Consider the following 19,556-nt stretch of genomic DNA (forward strand, 5'->3'; position numbering starts at 1 on the left):
AAAAACAGAACCTAATTTTGAAAACTTGTCACAAACACCTTGTGAGCATATGAATGAAGATGTGGAAATTCAAAGCAATGAACGAAGCTCCACACATCTGAACTGATAACTCCAAAACATCAAAGAAATTTGATAGGCTTCATAGACAAATCTCAAAAATTGCATCAATCTGAAATCCTCAAGTATTGCTAATAACTTCATGTATTTCAAGAAAAACATCTATCAGTGATGCAATCTAATCTCAAACAAGAGCAAACGAAATTACTATGAAAGAGACGGATCGAAACAAAAGAAAATGATGATTTCAGAACTATGAAACCCTAGAAATTGGGGAAAAATGATGACAACGCAATCTAACCAAATTGCGAACAGAATTGAGATACGGATCATAAACGAAAAAGATCGAAATCAAAACGAAGACAATCGGATAGAAAAACGAAAAAGAAATGCAGTGTGAGAAGAAACAGAACCGATCAAAGACGGATCATGAAAGTGAAATCGAATCAAAGATGAAATGGAATCAGGAATTGGATTTCGATCGAGAAAGTGAAACCGAATCCAAAAAAGGAAGGAGGATGACGCAAACTGAACTGATTCAGAAAAGAAAAAGAAGCAAAAAAAAAATGAATAAGAAAGAAAAGACGAAAAAGGAAAATGAAATAGAAGATGAGAAAATAGTTTTCTCGAGAAAATGCAGCGGAAAATTACTTCAAGGTGGATACCAGATTCACTCTGATACCATGTTAGGAAACATGGCATCCATTGATGAAGGAGAGAAAAGCTTGTGAATTCTTTCTATTGATGGAAAATGAAATGTTACAATATGAGAAAGTTAACCCACTTATGGGGAGGTTACACCTATATATACTAATAGAACTATGTATCTCTAATATATTCAATAACACCAATGCAGTTGCAATGAAGGGTGATTTTGCACGAGAATATTCAATAGAGGAACCATCCAAGCAAATTTGCCGATTTAAGTTGATAAATAAAAGAGAAAAAAGAAGATCATGCAATTTCAAGCTAAAGACTTAACCTATAATTATAGTTACATAAAATCCAGCGGTATCTCAACGGGAAAACTGTTGGATGTACGATTTAAGCAAAGTTTTCACATAGTCTATCTATAGTTATAGAAAATTTCGATGAAAGTAGTGTATTTGGCTAGCTACTTGTCCATGTGTAAATGAAGAAGGAGAAACTTCACTTGTTGAGGAGCTATTGAGGATAAGTGTTCCTGAAGTTGGGGAAGAGACAAAGAGGATTAGGATTAACTATTATAGTCAGGCGTGGTTGTAAATAAAGATGGAATTATTGAACTTGTTATCTTTGTTTGATAGGTATCCTCAAATTGGAATGCTTGTTTGTGTTGCTAGGTTATACATATGTTGTTGCTATTTGGGTGTGCTGTTTCTACAGGCAAGAATTTTATTCTTGTAGAGGCAAAATATATATTGTTGTTTAGGAATTTGTCCAATTGCGGTAGAGGTTATTGGGGTGTCGCTGCTTCAGTTACATTGTACAAGTACCTGAGATATGGCTTTATATTTACTTGTAAGTAGCTCAGGGGATATGTGACTCTTCTACAGGTATTTTTTATAGTAATGTTATAGATGAATTATTTATTTTTATTATTATTGATTTGATTATTTATTATGATAATTTTTTTTATAGTTTCAACTTATTATTATAGTTTTCATATATTATAGTTATAATGCATTATTATTTCTATTTTATTTTATTATATAGCACAGTTAGATTCATAAATATTTTATAACTTTTCATAATCAAGCAAAAATCTAGATTTCATGTGATGAGCCATAAAGAGGTTTTGCTCCAGCTATGCGGTGGAAGTATAAGCAGGGGGCTCTTAAGGTTGATTAGATACATAGGTTGATAGATGTTTAGAAACTCATAGATGTCATATGACATCCATTTGAGAGTCATTGTCAGATAATCTCATTTGATGATACATGTATTTACATTGGTTGTCTTTGGTGGTGCGACAAAGTAGTTCCTTACTTGCCTGAGAGTTGCCTTCGACAGTTTGGACATAGACTATATACTACCACCACCTTTAGATTTTCATACCTTTGATGTAGATGTCGAGTGGATTGATTACCATTCTAGTGTGCATCGATTCATTGAAGGATCACTTATGGTGACATTAATTTAAGGTCACAAAAAACATAGATAAATTGGTATGACAAAGCTTCACAACCTCATTTGATATGCCCTACCGAGGATCCACATAAACATAGATAGATTGGTATAACCTTTTAATTCGAGATTGTCCTCAATTTCTTCCGAGCTACATGGTCACATAGACAAGTTCAGGGGAATGCAAAAGAACTCGTGTTTAGGCATTTGTATTGGGCTTTAAGATAAATAAGATAAGATAACTAATCTAAATGTCCACAACGAGTCAAGTCTAATGCTCACACAAACCCCTAAAATGGGTTCCTTTGGCATCTCTCCAAACTCGTCTAAGTAACCTTGTAGCTCTCAAGCAATCAAAGACGATCTCAAATAAGAAGATCATGCATCAGTTGGGACTTTATACATTGGAATAGAGACTAGTCTATACATATCTCAGCAAGGCATATCAAACAAGGATGTGATACTTTGTAGTACCACTCCATGTATGTCCATGTGACCTCAAATGGATAAGTCATCAAAAGTGCTCTTCCAATGACTCAATGCACACTAAAATAGTAATCAATTTGCTCAGTGTTTACATCAAAGGTATGGCCATATGAAGGTGGTGGTGGTATATATTTATGTATCCAACATGTCGGAGGCACCTCTCAGACAAGTAAGAATCACTTTGTTGCACCATCAAAGACGACAACCACCGTAAAGACATATATTATCAAGTGGGATTGATGACAGTACGTCATTACTAGTTTTTTAGTCATATTTGAGTCCTTTTTGTAATGTTTTGAGAGTCAATTACTTGTAATTCATGGTGAAATCAGATCAAAACAGGAATAAGAGCTCGACAGGAGAAATTGATGAAAAGATTGAAAAATGCCTAAGAATGAAGCATCGTGCCACGATGGGAGCATCTCGTGGCACGTTTGATGAACGTGGGACAAAGGATTTGTCACTGGAAATTTCGTGCCACGATGAAGTCTAGAACGTGCCACGATAGGAAAGTTTGTCTGCTGCCACATAGGATTAATGAAGTAATCGTGCCACGATTGGATCGTAACGTGGCACGATGGTGGGCTTTTTGAAACCCTAATTTTGTGTCTATAAAAGCCAGAAGCGACCAGAAGCTTGGGGAGCGATTTTGGAGACTAAAACAGAGCATAGACGGCACCAGGAAACCGCAGAACACGCAGTGGATCTCACCCAACTCATAGTTGGTTCTGGTTTATGCATGTTCACTATTTTCTATGTATTTGATTGTTTAGTTATGAGTAGCTAAACTCTTAGATTGATTAAGCCATGAGATGAATCTTTGTGATCTGTGAACCATGTAATTTGTTACGAACTCTCTTTGACATCAATGAAAACTTAGTCTTTATTCAGAATTATTTGTGTTCATTGCTTTTTGTATGATTGTTTGCATGACTACTAACCTTAGCTTCTTTCAATCACATAAATTGATCTTAGGAATTGAATGACTACTAGCCCTAGCTTTTAATCCTGAAATAGTAATTCTGTTTAACTCAACACTAGGAACCTAGAGATAGGAAATTGAGAGTTATGACATATCAATTAACGTTCTGACTTTGCTTCCACGGTTATTCAATCTGGTTAAGAGATTAATAGGGTTATAACTTAGGAAAGGGTTTTGAGTCAAGAGATTGATCAAAACCACTTAGTTAATCCGTCGTAAAGCTAGGTTAATTGCTTTGAGAGAGAAGAGAGGCAAATTACTCACAGTGAGCAAAAGAGGATTCGAAAGGCTTGATCATCTGTTTTTAATCCAATTATCAAATCCTTTTATTTACTTAGTTTAAGTTTTATAAAACCAAATCCAACTGCCTAGGGCAACCTATAAATTTAATACATCCTAAATTTTAACGTCTTTGTCGAGTAGAAATTGAAACAGTCCCTGTGGATACGAACTTATAAATTTTATTACTTCGATAGTTTTTGGTACACTTGCCAGTTATCTATCAAGTTTTTGGCGCCGTTGCCGGGGACTGTTGAATCATTTCAACTTGGTAATTTCGTTATTATTTAGGATTTCTGTCATTTATATTTTTTGTTTATATAAAAAAAAATTATTATTTATGCTCTTCACTTCTATTTCTTTGTGCTTTACTACTAAAGAGTTTATCCAAGTTTTGCAGCTATGATAGACAGGGTACTCCTCTATGACACAGAAGAGATTGCTAAGTTGCAGTATGAAAAATATATGCTATCTTTTAAGATCAGAATTTTGGACAACAAAATCTCGAGTTGTGGTCATTATGAGGCGAATCAACCAGGTAGTAATTGTGAAGGGAAGAAAGAGGTGATCAACATCGATTACAATACTCAACTGCAAAATATTTTAGATGATTTCTTGGTGTCCAATCAAGTTTCATTTGAGAAGTTTGATGTTCAGTGTGGTGATCTTGTTGAGAAAGCACATGAGTCTCAGAGGAAGTTGGTTCAGATGGAGACTAAGTGTCACAAGGTTGTGGTGGAAGAAAATCCAAAAGTGAGGAGTGCTGACATTTTCCCGAAGTCTGAACAAACAGAGGTTAAGGAAATCACTCGTGTGCAAATGGATGCATATCCTTCTCTAAGGTGGGAGAGCTTAAATTCCAAAGGTTTAACTGTGAGCGCATGGGAGCATCTACTTCTTTGTTACAAATTCATGGAATTCCTACCAAACAAGAGGAAGAAGAAGGATGATGTCTTCTTTCTAACATATTTGCCACCCTAACAGTGGTTGAAGCGTCAAGCTCAATGACGTAAAAGAAAGCGCTTGGTGGGAGGCAACCCATCCTTTTTATTATGTCTTTATTTTCAGTATTTTATTTCTATTGTTGAGTCAGACAATTGTCGGTGTGTTTGAATAACTCAGTTGTACCCCATGTTATGTATTGAATTTGCACTTGTTTATTATTGATGAATTTGTTTGTTTTATTGACTTTTTCCAGTTTAGTAACAAATGCTTGTTCAAGTGGTATTCCAAAAGTTCAAAAGGAGGAGTGACTTGTGTTTCAAAGGCGAAGTGTACGGCAGTTAAAGATAGGTAGTCACAACTCCCAAATATCATAAATGTAAGGTTCATGGCCAAATTTCCTTTTTCAATTTACTTATATAGAGTGTTCCATGCTTTTACATTTCTAGAACTTGCATTGTTTCTCTACTGTCGATTGATCTTTGTCATTAGCACACTAAGGCAAAGTGCTTGGTCCTGTGAGCCTTTTTGAAGCCTACCCTGTTTATATTTGAATAATTATCCTTTCTTTAGCCAAATTGAGCCGGTAGGTTTAGATCTTTTTGTTCGGTGACAAACTGCATTACAAGCTTAGAGACTTTTAGGACTTGTCCCATATTGTTTTTCTGAGTTAGGCATTGTAGAATGTTGCTAAATATTAAGTTTGAGGTTGCTTCTGGAATTAGCAACCAACTAAGTTGGGGGTGGGGGTACTAGAGAACAAAGAAAGAACATATCATGAAAAATACACTGGAAAATGGTGTATATACACTCAAAAATGGTGTATCAAAAAAAAAAGAAAAAAAAAAGAAGAGAATGAAAAAGGGACAAAACATTGAAAATCTGAGTAACTTTAATCTCGATTGTCCCAACAAGCTACAAATGTTCTCTAGTACCTTTACAAATTGTTGTTTCAAAGGGTGAATGAGGGATTGAATCTATGCTTTAATATCCGTAGGAGTGCCTAACTCAAATTTTGTGTAACCTACTTATCCAAATATTATCCCACCTTCACCTAAGCCCCGTTATAACCCTTAAAGACCTCAAAGTGTGCATTGACATTGATTTTGATTGACGTTTAGACACTTTTCAAGCTTATGGTAATATGTAGATTGCATGTCGACTGTGTGTGAACCCTTTTCATATTGTTGCGTGGAGTTGTGAATTGGTGGTTGCTAACAAGTCAAACTAGCTCATCTTTAGCTAGCAAGGTGTTGAACTTTTGGGTACTATCGCTTGATCAGGTAATTGTTATTTTACTGTCGATTGTCAATATTGCAAGTAGATTCCTTGAGGACAAGGAATGGTTCAAGTTGGGGGTTGTGATGACAGTACGTCATTACTAGTTTTTTAGTCATATTTGAGTCCTTTTTGTAATGTTTTGAGAGTCAATTACTTGTAATTCATGGTGAAATCAGATCAAAACTGGAATAAGAGCTCGACAGGAGAAATTGATGAAAAGATTGAAAAATGCCTAAGAATGAAGCATCGTGCCACGATGGGAGCATCTCGTGGCACGTTTGATGAACGTGGGACAAAGGATTTGTCACTGGAAATTTCGTGCCACGATGAAGTCTAGAACGTGCCACGATAGGAAAGTTTGTCTGCTGCCACATAGGATTAATGAAGTAATCGTGCCACGATTGGATCGTAACGTGGCACGATGGTGGGCTTTCTGAAACCCTAATTTTGTGTCTATAAAAGCCAGAAGCGACCAGAAGCTTGGGGAGCGATTTTGGAGACTAAAACAGAGCATAGACGGCACCAGGAAACCGCAGAACACGCAGTGGATCTCACCCAACTCATAGTTGGTTCTGGTTTATGCATGTTCACTATTTTCTATGTATTTGATTGTTTAGTTATGAGTAGCTAAACTCTTAGATTGATTAAGCCATGAGATGAATCTTTGTGATCTGTGAACCATGTAATTTGTTACGAACTCTCTTTGACATCAATGAAAACTTAGTCTTTATTCAGAATTATTTGTGTTCATTGCTTTTTGTATGATTGTTTGCATGACTACTAACCCTAGCTTCTTTCAATCACATAAATTGATCTTAGGAATTGAATGACTACTAGCCCTAGCTTTTAATCCTGAAATAGTAATTCTGTTTAACTCAACACTAGGAACCTAGAGATAGGAAATTGAGAGTTATGACATATCAATTAACGTTCTGACTTTGCTTCCACGGTTATTCAATCTGGTTAAGAGATTAATAGGGTTATAGCTTAGGAAAGGGTTTTGAGTCAAGAGATTGATCAAAACCACTTAGTTAATCCGTCGTAAAGCTAGGTTAATTGCTTTGAGAGAGAAGAGAGGCAAATTACTCACAGTGAGCAAAAGAGGATTCGAAAGGCTTGATCATCTGTTTTTAATCCAATTATCAAATCCTTTTATTTACTTAGTTTAAGTTTTATAAAACCAAATCCAACTGCCTAGGGCAACCTATAAATTTAATACATCCTAAATTTTAACGTCTTTGTCGAGTAGAAATTGAAACAGTCCCTGTGGATACGAACTTATAAATTTTATTACTTCGATAGTTTTTGGTACACTTGCCAGTTATCTATCAGGGATTACCTGACATCAATTCTCAAATGGATGACATATGACATCTATAAGTGTCAGACATGTCATCTATCACCCTATGTATCTGATGAACCTTAAGAGTCTCCTGTTTATACTTCCATCACATAGCTCGAGCAACACCTCTTCCTGGCCCATCTCAGAAAATCTAGATCTGTGGTCGATTACAAAGAGAAAAAAAAATAATCAAGAATCCAACAGTGTTACAAAATAAAAAAATAGAAATAATAATAAATCAAAACTATAATAATAAATTGAAACCATGATAAATTATTATAATAATAAATATCAAAACAATAATAATTTATGAAAGGTAGAGGTGTTTCAGCATCTTGATAGAGTTTACTCATTAATTTTTGAGAGATTTTGGGATTGGATTAGGATGTTTGAATTTGTCATGTTTATCAGGAATTCAATTCTTGTGTGGATGCTCTTGCAAAATTGGTGTGTGAAAGTGGTACTGAATTGATGATTTTTAAAAGATGTCTCGTTTAAATTAGTTACTTATTATTAGCTGACAAAACTGGGGTTTCAAAACCTCTTCTAATAAGGTGTTACTTTTTTTTTTGAACTTCAACTAAGTACTTACTTGACCATACCACAACCTACAAAAAATGAGGTCCTCATGCTATGTGAGAAGAGACAAGTCATAAGGTCCTCCCCTATACCCCATCTATGGGCTACTCCACCTCCTGATATATGATTTGCTCCATTGCCACATGTGCAAGCTGCTCCATCTCTTGATGTATGGGTTGCTCTTCGTCTGAATCAAGTGATTGATCATGTTGCTGATCACAAACCATATCATGACTTGGTGTTGTGTCGTTGTGCCCTACATGTATTATCCTATCATCTCATCTTTTGCATTACGCCACTGAAAAAATGTCAAAGAATTACTACATAAAAATCAACAAACTAAAACCAATTAGAAACCTATAAAGATGTAAAACGAAAAAGAAAAATCCATAATCGGAAAACATGTTAAAGTTTTCCGAAATTAGGCGGTATACCTGAAAATCACAATTTAGTTATCCGATAAGCAAACCAAAACGGGATAGTTGCACTTAAGTTAGCAATTATTTTCCATTTTATGATCGTAGTTGAAAATTATTTATATTTTCTATTATTTTTATGTCAAATATATATATAATGAATGGAGTAAAAATAAAATAAACGAGCTTCCAAAAAATGTGTCAATAGACAATAGTCCCTTAGATTACACACAAATGAATTAAATCATGAATATACAAGGTAAAAATAAAATGTGTCCTTTCAAATCAATAACAACAACATACCTAAAAAATAGATCTAAAGGAATACCAACGGAAAACTAAAAAAAAAAAAAACCAAAAAATAGATCCAAAAGAATATCTACGAAAAATTTAAGAAAACACAAAACAAAAGGGTAGGTTAGATCATAAACATAGATCTAAAAAAACCCAACAAATATATCTAAACTAATACCAACAGAAAACTCAAGAAAACAATCCTAAACAACAGATCTAAAAGAATACCAACGGAGAACTCAAGAAAACACAAAAAAAAGGTAGACTAAAACATAAACATAGATCTAAAAAAACCTAAAAAATAGATCTAAAATAATACCAACAGAAAACTTAAGAAAACAACCCAAAACAATAGATCTAAAGGAATACCAACATAAAACTCAAGAAAACCATACAATGGTCCTCGCCCTCGGTGCTCCTTTTGCTTCCTTGTTACACCTTTTCGTGCCAAAACTATATCAACAAAAAAGGAAAACTTTGAGACAGAAAGTATAATTGAGTGATGAAGGGAAAATTGAGAGATGAAGATCGAGAAAAGAATCATTTTTTAGAGATGATGATATGATTTTGAGAGAGAAATGGTTCGTTGTGCCTCTCAGGATATCGATGTTGCGGCTGTTAGGGTTTGATAAGTGGCTTGTAGTTGTGCAATATTGCATTTTATAATGGAAACACATTTGGGTCAGGGGGAATTGGGCTTCAGAAAATGGATTTGGGCCAAGGGTAAAAAATCAAAATAATTATTGTTCAGTTCGGTCATTGGTGGAACCAAAAACCCACCCAGACCAATTTGTAGTTGACCATACGAATGACCTCAATGACTCGATGACCTAATTTAAACTGCCTACTAGAGTTTAGGGCCACAACGAATGGACGGGCGGTGTCTCCCAAAACACTATGAGTATTTTAAAGTGGAAAGACTAAGTGCAAGTATACAATGTCCAAGTTATAGTATAAAAAAAATATCGATCCCATAGGAATTGTGAAGTTATAGCTTTGTATAGTTTTCTAGTAGAAAACTTGTTTCTAAGAAAATAAAATAAATCATTTGTCACAACAATAAATATAAAAGGTTAAGTTTAGGAAAACAGTTAAAACGATTTAGAAATTCTCAAGATGGAAAGTGTGGTTTAAACTAGGTTCAGCTATAATAAAACATTACTGCGATTTACAGAGCGATAACTTTGTATGGTTCTTGTGCCTCACAGAGTTATAGCTTCCTATAGCTACTGTGATTTACAAAGTTGTATCTCTATCCGGCTTCCTGGCAACCAATTGGTCTTAGGGAGTGTTACCTCATCCATCATGTTAAGGCTGCAACGACAAATCGTTAGGGGTACGATTATACAGAACTTAACACGCAACAATTGCTAGGTTAGGTGCTCACCTTTTCCTCACGAAGAGTACTCCACATGAGCCCTTTAGCCCATAACAAGATTCCTACCAAGATCTTAGCGCTTACCTATAGCTACCAGTCTCTTCTAAGTTCAAGTTAACGTTCAAACAGTCTCTTGTGGTTCTTTCACCTCACGATGCATAAGGACAAATTCATATCTAACAAACATGTTCCACTCTCATACTGGTTAAGGATCAGGGAGCTATATTATTAGAAATAAAAGTGATCAAATTTTACTTCTAAAGATTTTGAGTTAAAACAATTTGTTAGAAAGTAACTCGGTGCTACAACTTTATATATTGCAAGTAAATAAAAGTCATAACCTCACCATATCTAAACCAAAAGAAGAGGTTTAGCTAATGGTGAGCTGAACCTCAGAAATAGAAATAAAGACAAGCATAAATAAAAATATGGAAAACTAAATTGATAGATTAAATAGAGATAGTACAATATTGCAATCCTTGAAGGAAAATGGTGAGCCGAAGCATCACCATGTAATCTAAATTTAAACCTCTAAAATCTAGCACTCATGCTCATCTATGGAGAAGAATGAGAACTCTAAAGCTGCTAATCCTAGCCGTAAACTGGTCTCTCCAATTCTATAATGAATTTTTGAACCATTGGCACCAACACATTGTTGTCCTTTTATAGTACAAGGCCAACCACTACAAGTTGTACCATTTGATCATTTTACATATGGGTTGTCCTTATCATATCTTACCTACTTCTGTCATATTCCTTTATTATTCCTAGGATGTCAATCATTGGGGACAACTCATATTCTTCCTCATTAAGCAATGGCCAAACGTGGTCTCATGCGTTTGTACTATGTACGGCCCGGCTAACAATCCAGGGCACTGCAACTTTCCAAATCTTCAGCAAAGCAACCTTCGTCCACGCTGTAGCTTCCCATATCTTCAAAGCCATTCCTTAACCTACATCATCAAACATCCATGACAAGCATTACTGGTTCAAAAGGATTACTTAATACTAAAAACAACTAAAACTATAAAATCATTAAATAGTCATTGATTAGATGTCTTAGGCAATGCTATCATTCAATTTTTTTTGTCCATTATAAGAGTTAAGTGCAACATGATAATCAACTTGTTTATCGGTTATCAACGAGTATGGTCGATTATAAAATAGATCAAATACATCGGCTATTCAATTAAATTGAAAAGAGATTTGTATAAGAAACCATTAAGACAAAGATGGGCAGCACTTGAGTGACATTGTTGTTTTTTTTTTGAAGGAGAGTGACATTGTGGTTGGTGATATTGGTAACATTGGCCAACCACAATGTCACAAGTGTCTTTATTCTCTCCCTTTCACAATTTTTTTGTTTTTTTTGAAAGAGAGAGAATAAAGACACTTGTGACATTGTGGTTGGCCAATGTCACCAAAGTGATATCCGACAATGATATCATCCGCGCACAACTACATATATTAATTTTCTCGAATTAAATATGATCATTTAAACCGAGTTGGATTGTTGCGGTGGTGTTGGTTTGAGATCCTGGGCCTTACTCCTTTCAAAGTCTCAAATTCGATTATCTTATGTACCAATTTCGACGTGTTAATTTAATTTCTTAAAAGAAATTGTGATTATTTAAGGATTTAACTTTCTTAATAAATGTATTTTTCATTTTAGATTCATTTGGTTAAAAATTCGTTTTTAAATTTTGATGATCTTGGTTCGATACTTAGACAAACCAGAAATATATAAAGAGACATTTCACACACAACTGTGAGATTCCGAGTTCAAACCTGGGTCATGACGTCCGGCCTTGCAATTTTGGCATTTGTCAGTTGAGCTAGGACTTCTAGACAACATTTTTGGTTTTTATTATCCAATATTTTTTTTATGGCTCAAATTTATACATTTGTTTTTTGACAAAGGGATTTATACAATTTGTTTATCAGAATAATAATACAATATATTCTTTAAAAAAAAATACAAAATATATCTTTATCTTGAAGATTCATCGTGTACCAATTACCCAAAGCAGAAGATTCCATGAACATGTTTCCCTTTTTGTAACAATTTGCACATAGTTTATCTCAGAAGAATCACACCATATCAGACAAACCAAAAATTCCATCCTAAGAGGTATGGTCTGTATCACTTTTTAGTATTGACTTTACTATTACGTTTGTGTTTATGTCTTTTCATTTTCAGTCTTATCCAAAATTTACAGAATCAAATTCAAGTTTAATTCCCCTTTCAGTTGACTTTCACTTTATTCTGATGATTCCCATTTAATCTATGTGATTATTATCATAATTGTACCTCTTAATATGTATTTGTGCATTATTTGATGTATTATTCATTTCTGAATTTTGTTTGTTTTCCTGTGAATTTTTAGTCACTGTTGATGATGTTGTGGAAAGGGTTTTTGGGGTCATAGAGGTGGGTTTGTTTTGTTATCATGCTTTATAAAGTGTAAACAACGACTGAAAAGAAGTGGCTTGGGAAATAATGTTCTTGATTTCAGAATATGATGATTGATGATGTTTGTCAAATTCCTTGGTCCCATGAACCTGTTTTTGTACTTTTCTGTAAATTTGATGTGTCAACGAAGAAAACCATCCCCATTATAAGGCGAAAGAACCACACTTGTTCTACGAAGCTCCCCCATATTGATACACTAGTATGCATATGGTATTCACTAGGGAAGAACTTAACTTGAGTCAATTTTATGCATTGAGTTGTCGGGTATGATTCATAGTTTACTGATAAGTGGGTAGGTCGCTCGAGTTTGTTGGGCTTCAACTGCGGGTGTAGTAGATAAAAATTAGAGTAGTTGAAATAGCTATGAGTTGTTAGAGAAGTTAGTTAGTTTGTTATTTGGGTTATAGTTTTGAGTTGTTAGAGAATTGGTTAGTTTGTTATTTGGATTAGTTAGAGAGTATGTGCATAAATAGGAGAACACAAGGAATTTGTATGAATAGAGTATTCTCTATTGCAATTGCTCTGCAGTTAAGAGAGTTAGACACAATTGACCGTAATCCGGGATCAAATATCATGTGTTTTGTTTGCTTTTTTCGTATCTTTTTACGTTTTAACCAGGTTGTTGTTTTAACAATTTTTTCTTATCTATATGGAAAGTTAGATCGAAAAACTTACCTATTGTTTCGTCATACATTTTATTTTGCAGGATTGACAAACACAGGGGATTTATGAAGATTTTTTAAATAGCTCAGATGCTTTGGCACCACAACATTTTTCCGTGTTGATTTGAATAGTTATGTACGCTATATCTGGTGCACTTTACGTTGACCAAATGGGTTATGCTATGAGTAGATTAGACGTGGACTCTAGTGATACTGAAGATGGAAATGCAATCCTTGAAGATTCTAGCACTGGAAAATCTAAAAAGGCATTTGAAAATTTAGACAATGAAATTGCTCAGATAACCAAGTTGAAATCAACACCTCATCAACTGCTAGTACATGATGGGTCTGGAAGGAAAGAGTTGCCTGTTTCCCCGGTGAAGATGCTGGCAGGCCGCGAATCCAATTGTTCAGGACGGGGAAGGTTTTCTTCCGCTGATCGCTGTCATCTTTTGAGCAGATATTTACCTGTAAATGGTCCTTGGCCTATCGACCAAATGCCTAGTCGAGCATACGTGTCTCAGTTTTCAGCTGATGGTTCACTTTTTGTTGCTGGGTTCCAGGTAAGCATTCTCACTTTTAACCCTATGTATGCATCTATAGTTTTAATTCTAAATTAATTTATTTTTCAGGGAAACCACATAAAAATATACAATGTGGACAAAGGTTGGAAAGTTCAAAAAAACATTCTAACTAAGAGTTTGAGATGGACAATCACTGATACTTCTCTTTCCCCTGATCAAAGCCATCTAGTAAGTAACTGGAAACAAAAATGTCTACATCCTTTTAATCAATTATTTTTCTTCTGTAACTGTCATAGTTTTTCTTATGGCATTTGCATTCTTCAATTTCAGGTTTATGCCAGCATGTCACCTATCGTACACATTGTAAATGTTGGATCTTCTGAGACAGAGTCACTAGCAAATGTGACGGTATCCACATTGAATTATGATCTTTGGTTTTTAACTTGTAATTCGATAATGTTTTGAATGCTATGATCAGAGGAATAGATACAAATTGGATTTTCTAAGATGTCTGTAACTGGTGTATGTACAAGGTTCCGTTTGATGGTGTTCTTTTCATATTCATAATGTGCTTTCAGTTCTTATAATATGCAGGAGATCCACGATGGGTTGGATTTTTCATCAAATGACGATGGAGGATACTCTTTTGGAATTTTCTCTGTGAAATTTTCAACAGATGGGAGGGAATTAGTTGCAGGAACTAGTGGCGATTCTATATATGTATATGATCTTGAAACAAATAAGGTTTCGCTTCGAATTTTAGCGCACACGGTAATGTTACTAGCCATAAATATTACATCTATTTAGCTTCATATGATTTGGACCATTGTCTGAATCTATAATTTATGGTGCAGTTTGAAGCGGGTGGTTTTTATAATTCATGTGATAGAATAGTTTGCTTAGCTGCATAATAGGAATGCAACCACTTAATCTATTGACAGTGTCTTTATATTAGTGTTATGAAATTTTATTTCAAAGTTTCTGCTTGATAATTTATTTATCATTTTTATGGAGAAATCATTTTCATATTGGGATGGCTCTATATGGATCAAAAGTATTTACACATACCATAGGTTTTCTAAATTTTGGTTTTCATTTTACGTGCAGGCTGATGTAAACACCGTATGTTTTGCTGATGAAACTGGCCATCTTATTTACTCTGGAAGTGATGATAGTTTCTGCAAGGTATGTTCTACAATAAGATGGCTTCTTCTGTTATGTTATTATTATTTGCTTTTTCCCTCCTTTTGAGTATCCCAACTTTTGATTTCACATAGAAGTAATGAACACCTTTTACACAGGAGTTCAATCTCATACTTATATCGTCAAGGTTAAATTAAGTATTGAACTTGAGAGTAGTTATTAGTTGAGATAAATTTCAAAGATCTTAGCTTTGATTATCATCACTTATTGCAGAAAGTTTATATTGTAGTTGGAGTTGTTTTGTTCTTTCCCTCTGGACTTCAGGTTAGGGACATATTCTAATGTACAAAATTGTTTAGGTCTGGGATCGTCGTTGCTTAAATGCTAAAGACAAGCCGGCAGGGGTTTTGATGGGACACCTTGAGGGCATTACATTTATTGATACCCGTGGAGATGGACGCTATTTCATTTCAAACGGTAAAGATCAGACCATCAAACTTTGGGACATACGTAAAATGTCATCCAATGTTACCAGGTATGCTCTTTTAGCCTTTTGGTATCCATATCTGTTGAATTATATGAATATGACATGTTTTGACAAAATGTTCATAAATAATAGTGCTAGAGCACTTCTGCTGATGGGAAAGATAAAATTCATGTGGAATTTAACAAGAAAAAAGACTGTAAAGTGCTAAGTAAAATACACCTTGTTCATGGAAATTTAGAGTCTTGTTCATGATTCAACTCTAGTTAACTTGTATCTGGAATAAATTAGACGACTTATATTAGGTTGAACCATAAGTCTGTGACTGATGGGTATGGTTATGCTTGCTAATGCATAATAGAGATACAGGTTCATCCGAGCACACATTTCTATAAGGTAATTATGTTGTAAAATTGTGAGGCTCAGTATACTTGTGAATTATCTATGGAGTATTTTCAATTTATCACTACATTTCATAGCCAAAATGAAAAATACAGAGTTTTATAGAATTATTTTTACATTTCATGTATAAGTTATGTCAAACTAACCAATCAACGATGATTCTGTGTCAATTTGTGTCAGCTTGTCTGTCTGGAAATTGAACTTTTAGCCTAGCTAATGTTGTCTGTTCCTATCCGAGACTAAGCTAATTCTATATGATTGTTCGCAATGCAAAGGCTTTATTCTTAACCGATTTTTCTCTAAATTTCAGTAACCGTGTTCGTGGATATAGGAGTTTTGAATGGGATTACAGGTGGATGGATTACCCGCCACAAGCAAAAGACTTGAATCATCCTTGTGATCAGTCAGTGGCTACGTATAGAGGCCATTCAGTCTTACGCACTCTTGTCCGCTGCTTTTTCTCTCCAGCTTTTAGGTGACCACTAAACTGGCCTTACCTTTTCATCATTCTTCATTTTCTTTGTCATGTTCCCCTTTGATTTTCATATTTGGACAAGCATGCAGCTCGCTTGAGCATATTAAAATTATTGGAGATTTAATTATTTTTAGTGCTTAACCTGATGTTGTTTTCTTCAAATTTACAGCACTGGCCAGAAGTATATCTATACTGGATCACACAATGCATGTGTTTATGTATATGATTTGGTATGTATTTTAGATACTGTTGCTTTAGATTTTATGTTTTTATCATCGGAATAATTTTTAAAATAGTATAATCTATAACTAGGGGGAAGAGGGAGGATAGGCAAGTTTCATGATCCCCTCAAGTTTTATAATTTATTTTGAGAGTTACATAGTCAATTACTTTATAGTCCAATGATTGAATAATTTATCAAGCCATTTCTGCATGAAAATATTAGCTAGACTAATAAAAGATGAAATTTAAGATTTGGAGTGGTAGAATGAGAATTTTTAGTCATTTTTGCACCGAACATAGCAAAATGCCTAAACAATCAGCAAACTACTATGTCAAATTGTTATTTGATTCTGCAGCATAAATAATATATTATACGAGTATTAGAGTTTTGTTCATGGTCTCCTTGAACTTTGATTCCTGGCCTCGCCGCTGTTCATAACCAAATTTTATAAGCAGTATCTCTCTTTTATTCATGTAATGTATTATTTTTAAGCGGTAAAAAAACATGAATTTTTGCAATTCTATTATTTTTCCCAATAAAAATACAATGCCTTGCTCAATAAGAAACTTTGATGATTCATTACAGGTGAGTGGAACACAAGTTGCAACATTGAAGCACCATAAATCACCTGTAAGAGATTGTAGTTGGCATCCTTTCCACCCTATGCTCGTTAGCTCTTCTTGGGATGGAGATGTTGTAAAATGGCAATCTGCTGGGAGCTCTGATGTGGCAGCCTCGTCGGTTAAGAAGAGGGTATACAAAAGACATTTTTATGAAGATTACCTATGATGTCAGTTAGATCAGTTAAGAATTACGAAATGATCTGAAAGATACATAACTTGTTGATATTGAAGTTGTATATGGTGTTTGACATAATAAGGTGTAATATGAACTACCACAATCTTGTACATAAATAATAAAAAACAACTTAAAAATTGATAGTGTGATTGATTCATTTGTACACAGTGCGATTGGTCGGTATTATTTTCTTTGTCATGATGCCCATGTTTCCTTGAATTTGATAGACTCAGGTCATGAACTTACGATTATTATAGAAAGTCAGGACAAACTAGTTGCTGCCTAAAAGGCATATGTATGCCAAATTTTTTGATTTTTTCTTTTTAAAAGAAAGGAGAATATTCTCACATTGATGGCAGGCAGGGGCGATTGGCTTTGTATCAATGGGGTAGCCAATGCTACCCCCCAAAAGAAAAAAAATATCTTAGAATAATTAGTATAGTTTTGTATCGAGCTACCTCATTGATATATTATTTGGCTACTCCAAACAATTTTGTTGGTTTAAAGAGGGACGATATTAATACCAATGCTACCCCCCAAAAGAAAAAAAATATCTTAGAATAATTAGTATAGTTTTGTATCGAGCTACCTCATTGATATATTATTTGGCTACTCCAAACAATTTTGTTGGTTTAAAGAGGGACGATATTAATAAAATGTTGAAAATTTATTTATTTTAATGTCAATTATAGATAAATTTGACTTCTTAAAACTTCAGAGTTCAACTTGCATAAATAATTATTGTTAGATTTTATTTTCTTCGTTGTCGTTTCATAAATATAATTAAAAATTAAAACTTCAGAGTTCAACTTGCATAAATAATTATTGGTAGATTTTATTTTCTTCGTTGTCTTTTCATTAAATATAATTAAAAATTATTGTGAATTTATCTTACCTATTGATTATGTTTAATATATTAATTTTTAAATATATTAATTTTTTCTTTATATTTGACCCCCTCGTAAAAATTGTGCTAGCATCGCCACTGATGGCAGGAGATAGCTCTTTCTCCAGAAAGGGCCAACACCCTCACGAAGGTGATACCTTAACATTTTGTAAAAAAAAAAATTGGGGCTGTGTTCTATCTTCTGTTCTGTAGTGTAGCCAGTGATATTGGAACCAAATAATGCCAAGTCTGGTGACCCTTAACTTTTATTGCCTCTTTCCTTTATCACTTGTTGCTTTTATAATTTTTTTGTTTTTATTTTTTCGTTGTTTTTAAAATTTAATGCAATATATTATTATTTAATTAATAATACTTCAAGTATTTGTTGCAGAGAAATAAATAGGTTGATTGAGATAAAAATAGTTAATAGTATTATAGGAAAGACAAGATAATTTTAGTAGAAATAACAATTTACTTTCTGTATTGGGTCAGTTGCTACAAAGTTTTAATCTTACTTTCATTTAGTCGAAGATTGGTTCGGATACCGAGTTCCAAAAAAACAGTTTACTAGTTTTTTATTTACGCAAGTAATGCTAAACCAATCACTTAATATTAGGTTTTAATATTGAGTCTAACCCATCTTCATAACATCGGCTTGTAATGTAAGAGATTCTTATTTTTATAAATTTTAGTTAGACATTATCTTTAAGACAAGTGGGACATGAGTTTTTTCAATACACTTCCTCACCTCCAATTGAGATTGATGCGTGGATAAATGGTGGGTGGCTTGGTTTGTAAGGTGAGGGATGTTTTTTTTATAAACTTTTGTCAAGCCTTGTCTTTAAAATATGCAGGACTTTAATTTTTCGCGATATACCTCAAGCCTAGCACCATTGAGCTTGATGTGTGGGTAGATGGTGGATGGCCCGAATTGATATATTTCAATATTAAGTTTTTATATGAGTCTAACTCATTTTTACAACTGATTTGTAAAGTGAGGGATGCAACTTTTACTTAATAGAGAAGAGGGAATAAATCACAAGGAAAATGAATGTCAAGTAAATTGGGTACTTGTAGTTGTCCCTTTGAGGACATCTCATGAAATTTGTACGATACAGAAAAGATTAGCATGGTCTCTGGCAAGGATGACGCGCACAAATTGAAAATTTGGTACTCGTGGTCGTATTAATAAAATAAACTGCATAAATGACAGTAGCATTGATTTTATTTTGTTTTCTGATTGACACAAGTACCCTTAAAAGTTGATTAATATTAGAAGTTAGGCCGAATCACAAGAAAATTCCCAATGGATTGGCTCAAACATTAGCAAATCAGACTTTAAGC

At 34.1% G+C, this 19,556-nt stretch overlaps 1 protein-coding gene, 1 long non-coding RNA gene and 1 other non-coding gene across 7 annotated transcripts; 2 read left to right on the plus strand and 1 right to left on the minus strand.

The window, feature by feature from the left end:
- Positions 1 to 7,402: 7,402 nt before the first annotated feature.
- Positions 7,403 to 9,557, minus strand: LOC146957686 (uncharacterized). 2 transcript variants are annotated; one of them, XR_015023743.1, is made up of 2 exons: positions 9,160 to 9,557; positions 7,403 to 8,352 (listed from the first exon to the last, which is right to left on the minus strand). It is a non-coding gene; the product is annotated as an uncharacterized LOC146957686 (long non-coding RNA). The 2 variants fall into 2 exon arrangements; XR_015023747.1 differs by having other exon boundaries at positions 9,138 to 9,557.
- Positions 9,558 to 12,161: 2,604 nt separating this feature from the next.
- On the plus strand, positions 12,162 to 17,463 carry LOC146957687 (transducin family protein / WD-40 repeat family protein). Of its 4 annotated transcripts, none has more exons than XM_085738180.1 (10): positions 12,162 to 12,278; positions 13,322 to 13,840; positions 13,910 to 14,029; positions 14,132 to 14,209; positions 14,396 to 14,572; positions 14,909 to 14,986; positions 15,304 to 15,479; positions 16,141 to 16,305; positions 16,475 to 16,535; positions 17,114 to 17,463. In XM_085738180.1, exons 2-10 carry the CDS (start codon positions 13,412 to 13,414, stop codon positions 17,315 to 17,317), a joined length of 1,488 nt encoding a protein of 495 aa, XP_085594306.1. In that variant the 5' UTR covers positions 12,162 to 12,278; positions 13,322 to 13,411; the 3' UTR covers positions 17,318 to 17,463. The 4 variants fall into 4 exon arrangements, with proteins under 4 accessions (XP_085594306.1, XP_085594300.1, XP_085594312.1 ...); XM_085738174.1 differs by having other exon boundaries at positions 12,162 to 12,273; XM_085738186.1 differs by lacking the exon at positions 12,162 to 12,278 and adding an exon at positions 12,298 to 13,233.
- A 1,828-nt stretch (positions 17,464 to 19,291) lies between these two features.
- On the plus strand, positions 19,292 to 19,392 carry LOC146957688 (U6 spliceosomal RNA). The gene has a single exon (XR_015025209.1). It is a non-coding gene; the product is annotated as a U6 spliceosomal RNA (small nuclear RNA).
- The last annotated feature ends 164 nt before the right edge of the window (positions 19,393 to 19,556 follow it).

This window comes from Medicago sativa, chromosome 1 (genome assembly GCF_051527215.1).
Source record: "Medicago sativa cultivar Bolivia chromosome 1, Bolivia_mono, whole genome shotgun sequence".
Taxonomy (NCBI): Eukaryota; Viridiplantae; Streptophyta; class Magnoliopsida; order Fabales; family Fabaceae; genus Medicago; species Medicago sativa.

Excerpts from the sequence above, each read along its gene's own strand:
- LOC146957687 (XM_085738180.1), top strand. The coding sequence starts at position 13,412 with ATGTACGCTATATCTGGTGCACTTTACGTTGACCAAATGGGTTATGCT. Across the intron at positions 14,573-14,908 it reads TTCGAATTTTAGCGCACACG|GCTGATGTAAACACCGTATG; the intron begins GTAATGTTACTA and ends TTTTACGTGCAG. Across the intron at positions 14,987-15,303 it reads GTGATGATAGTTTCTGCAAG|GTCTGGGATCGTCGTTGCTT; the intron begins GTATGTTCTACA and ends AAAATTGTTTAG.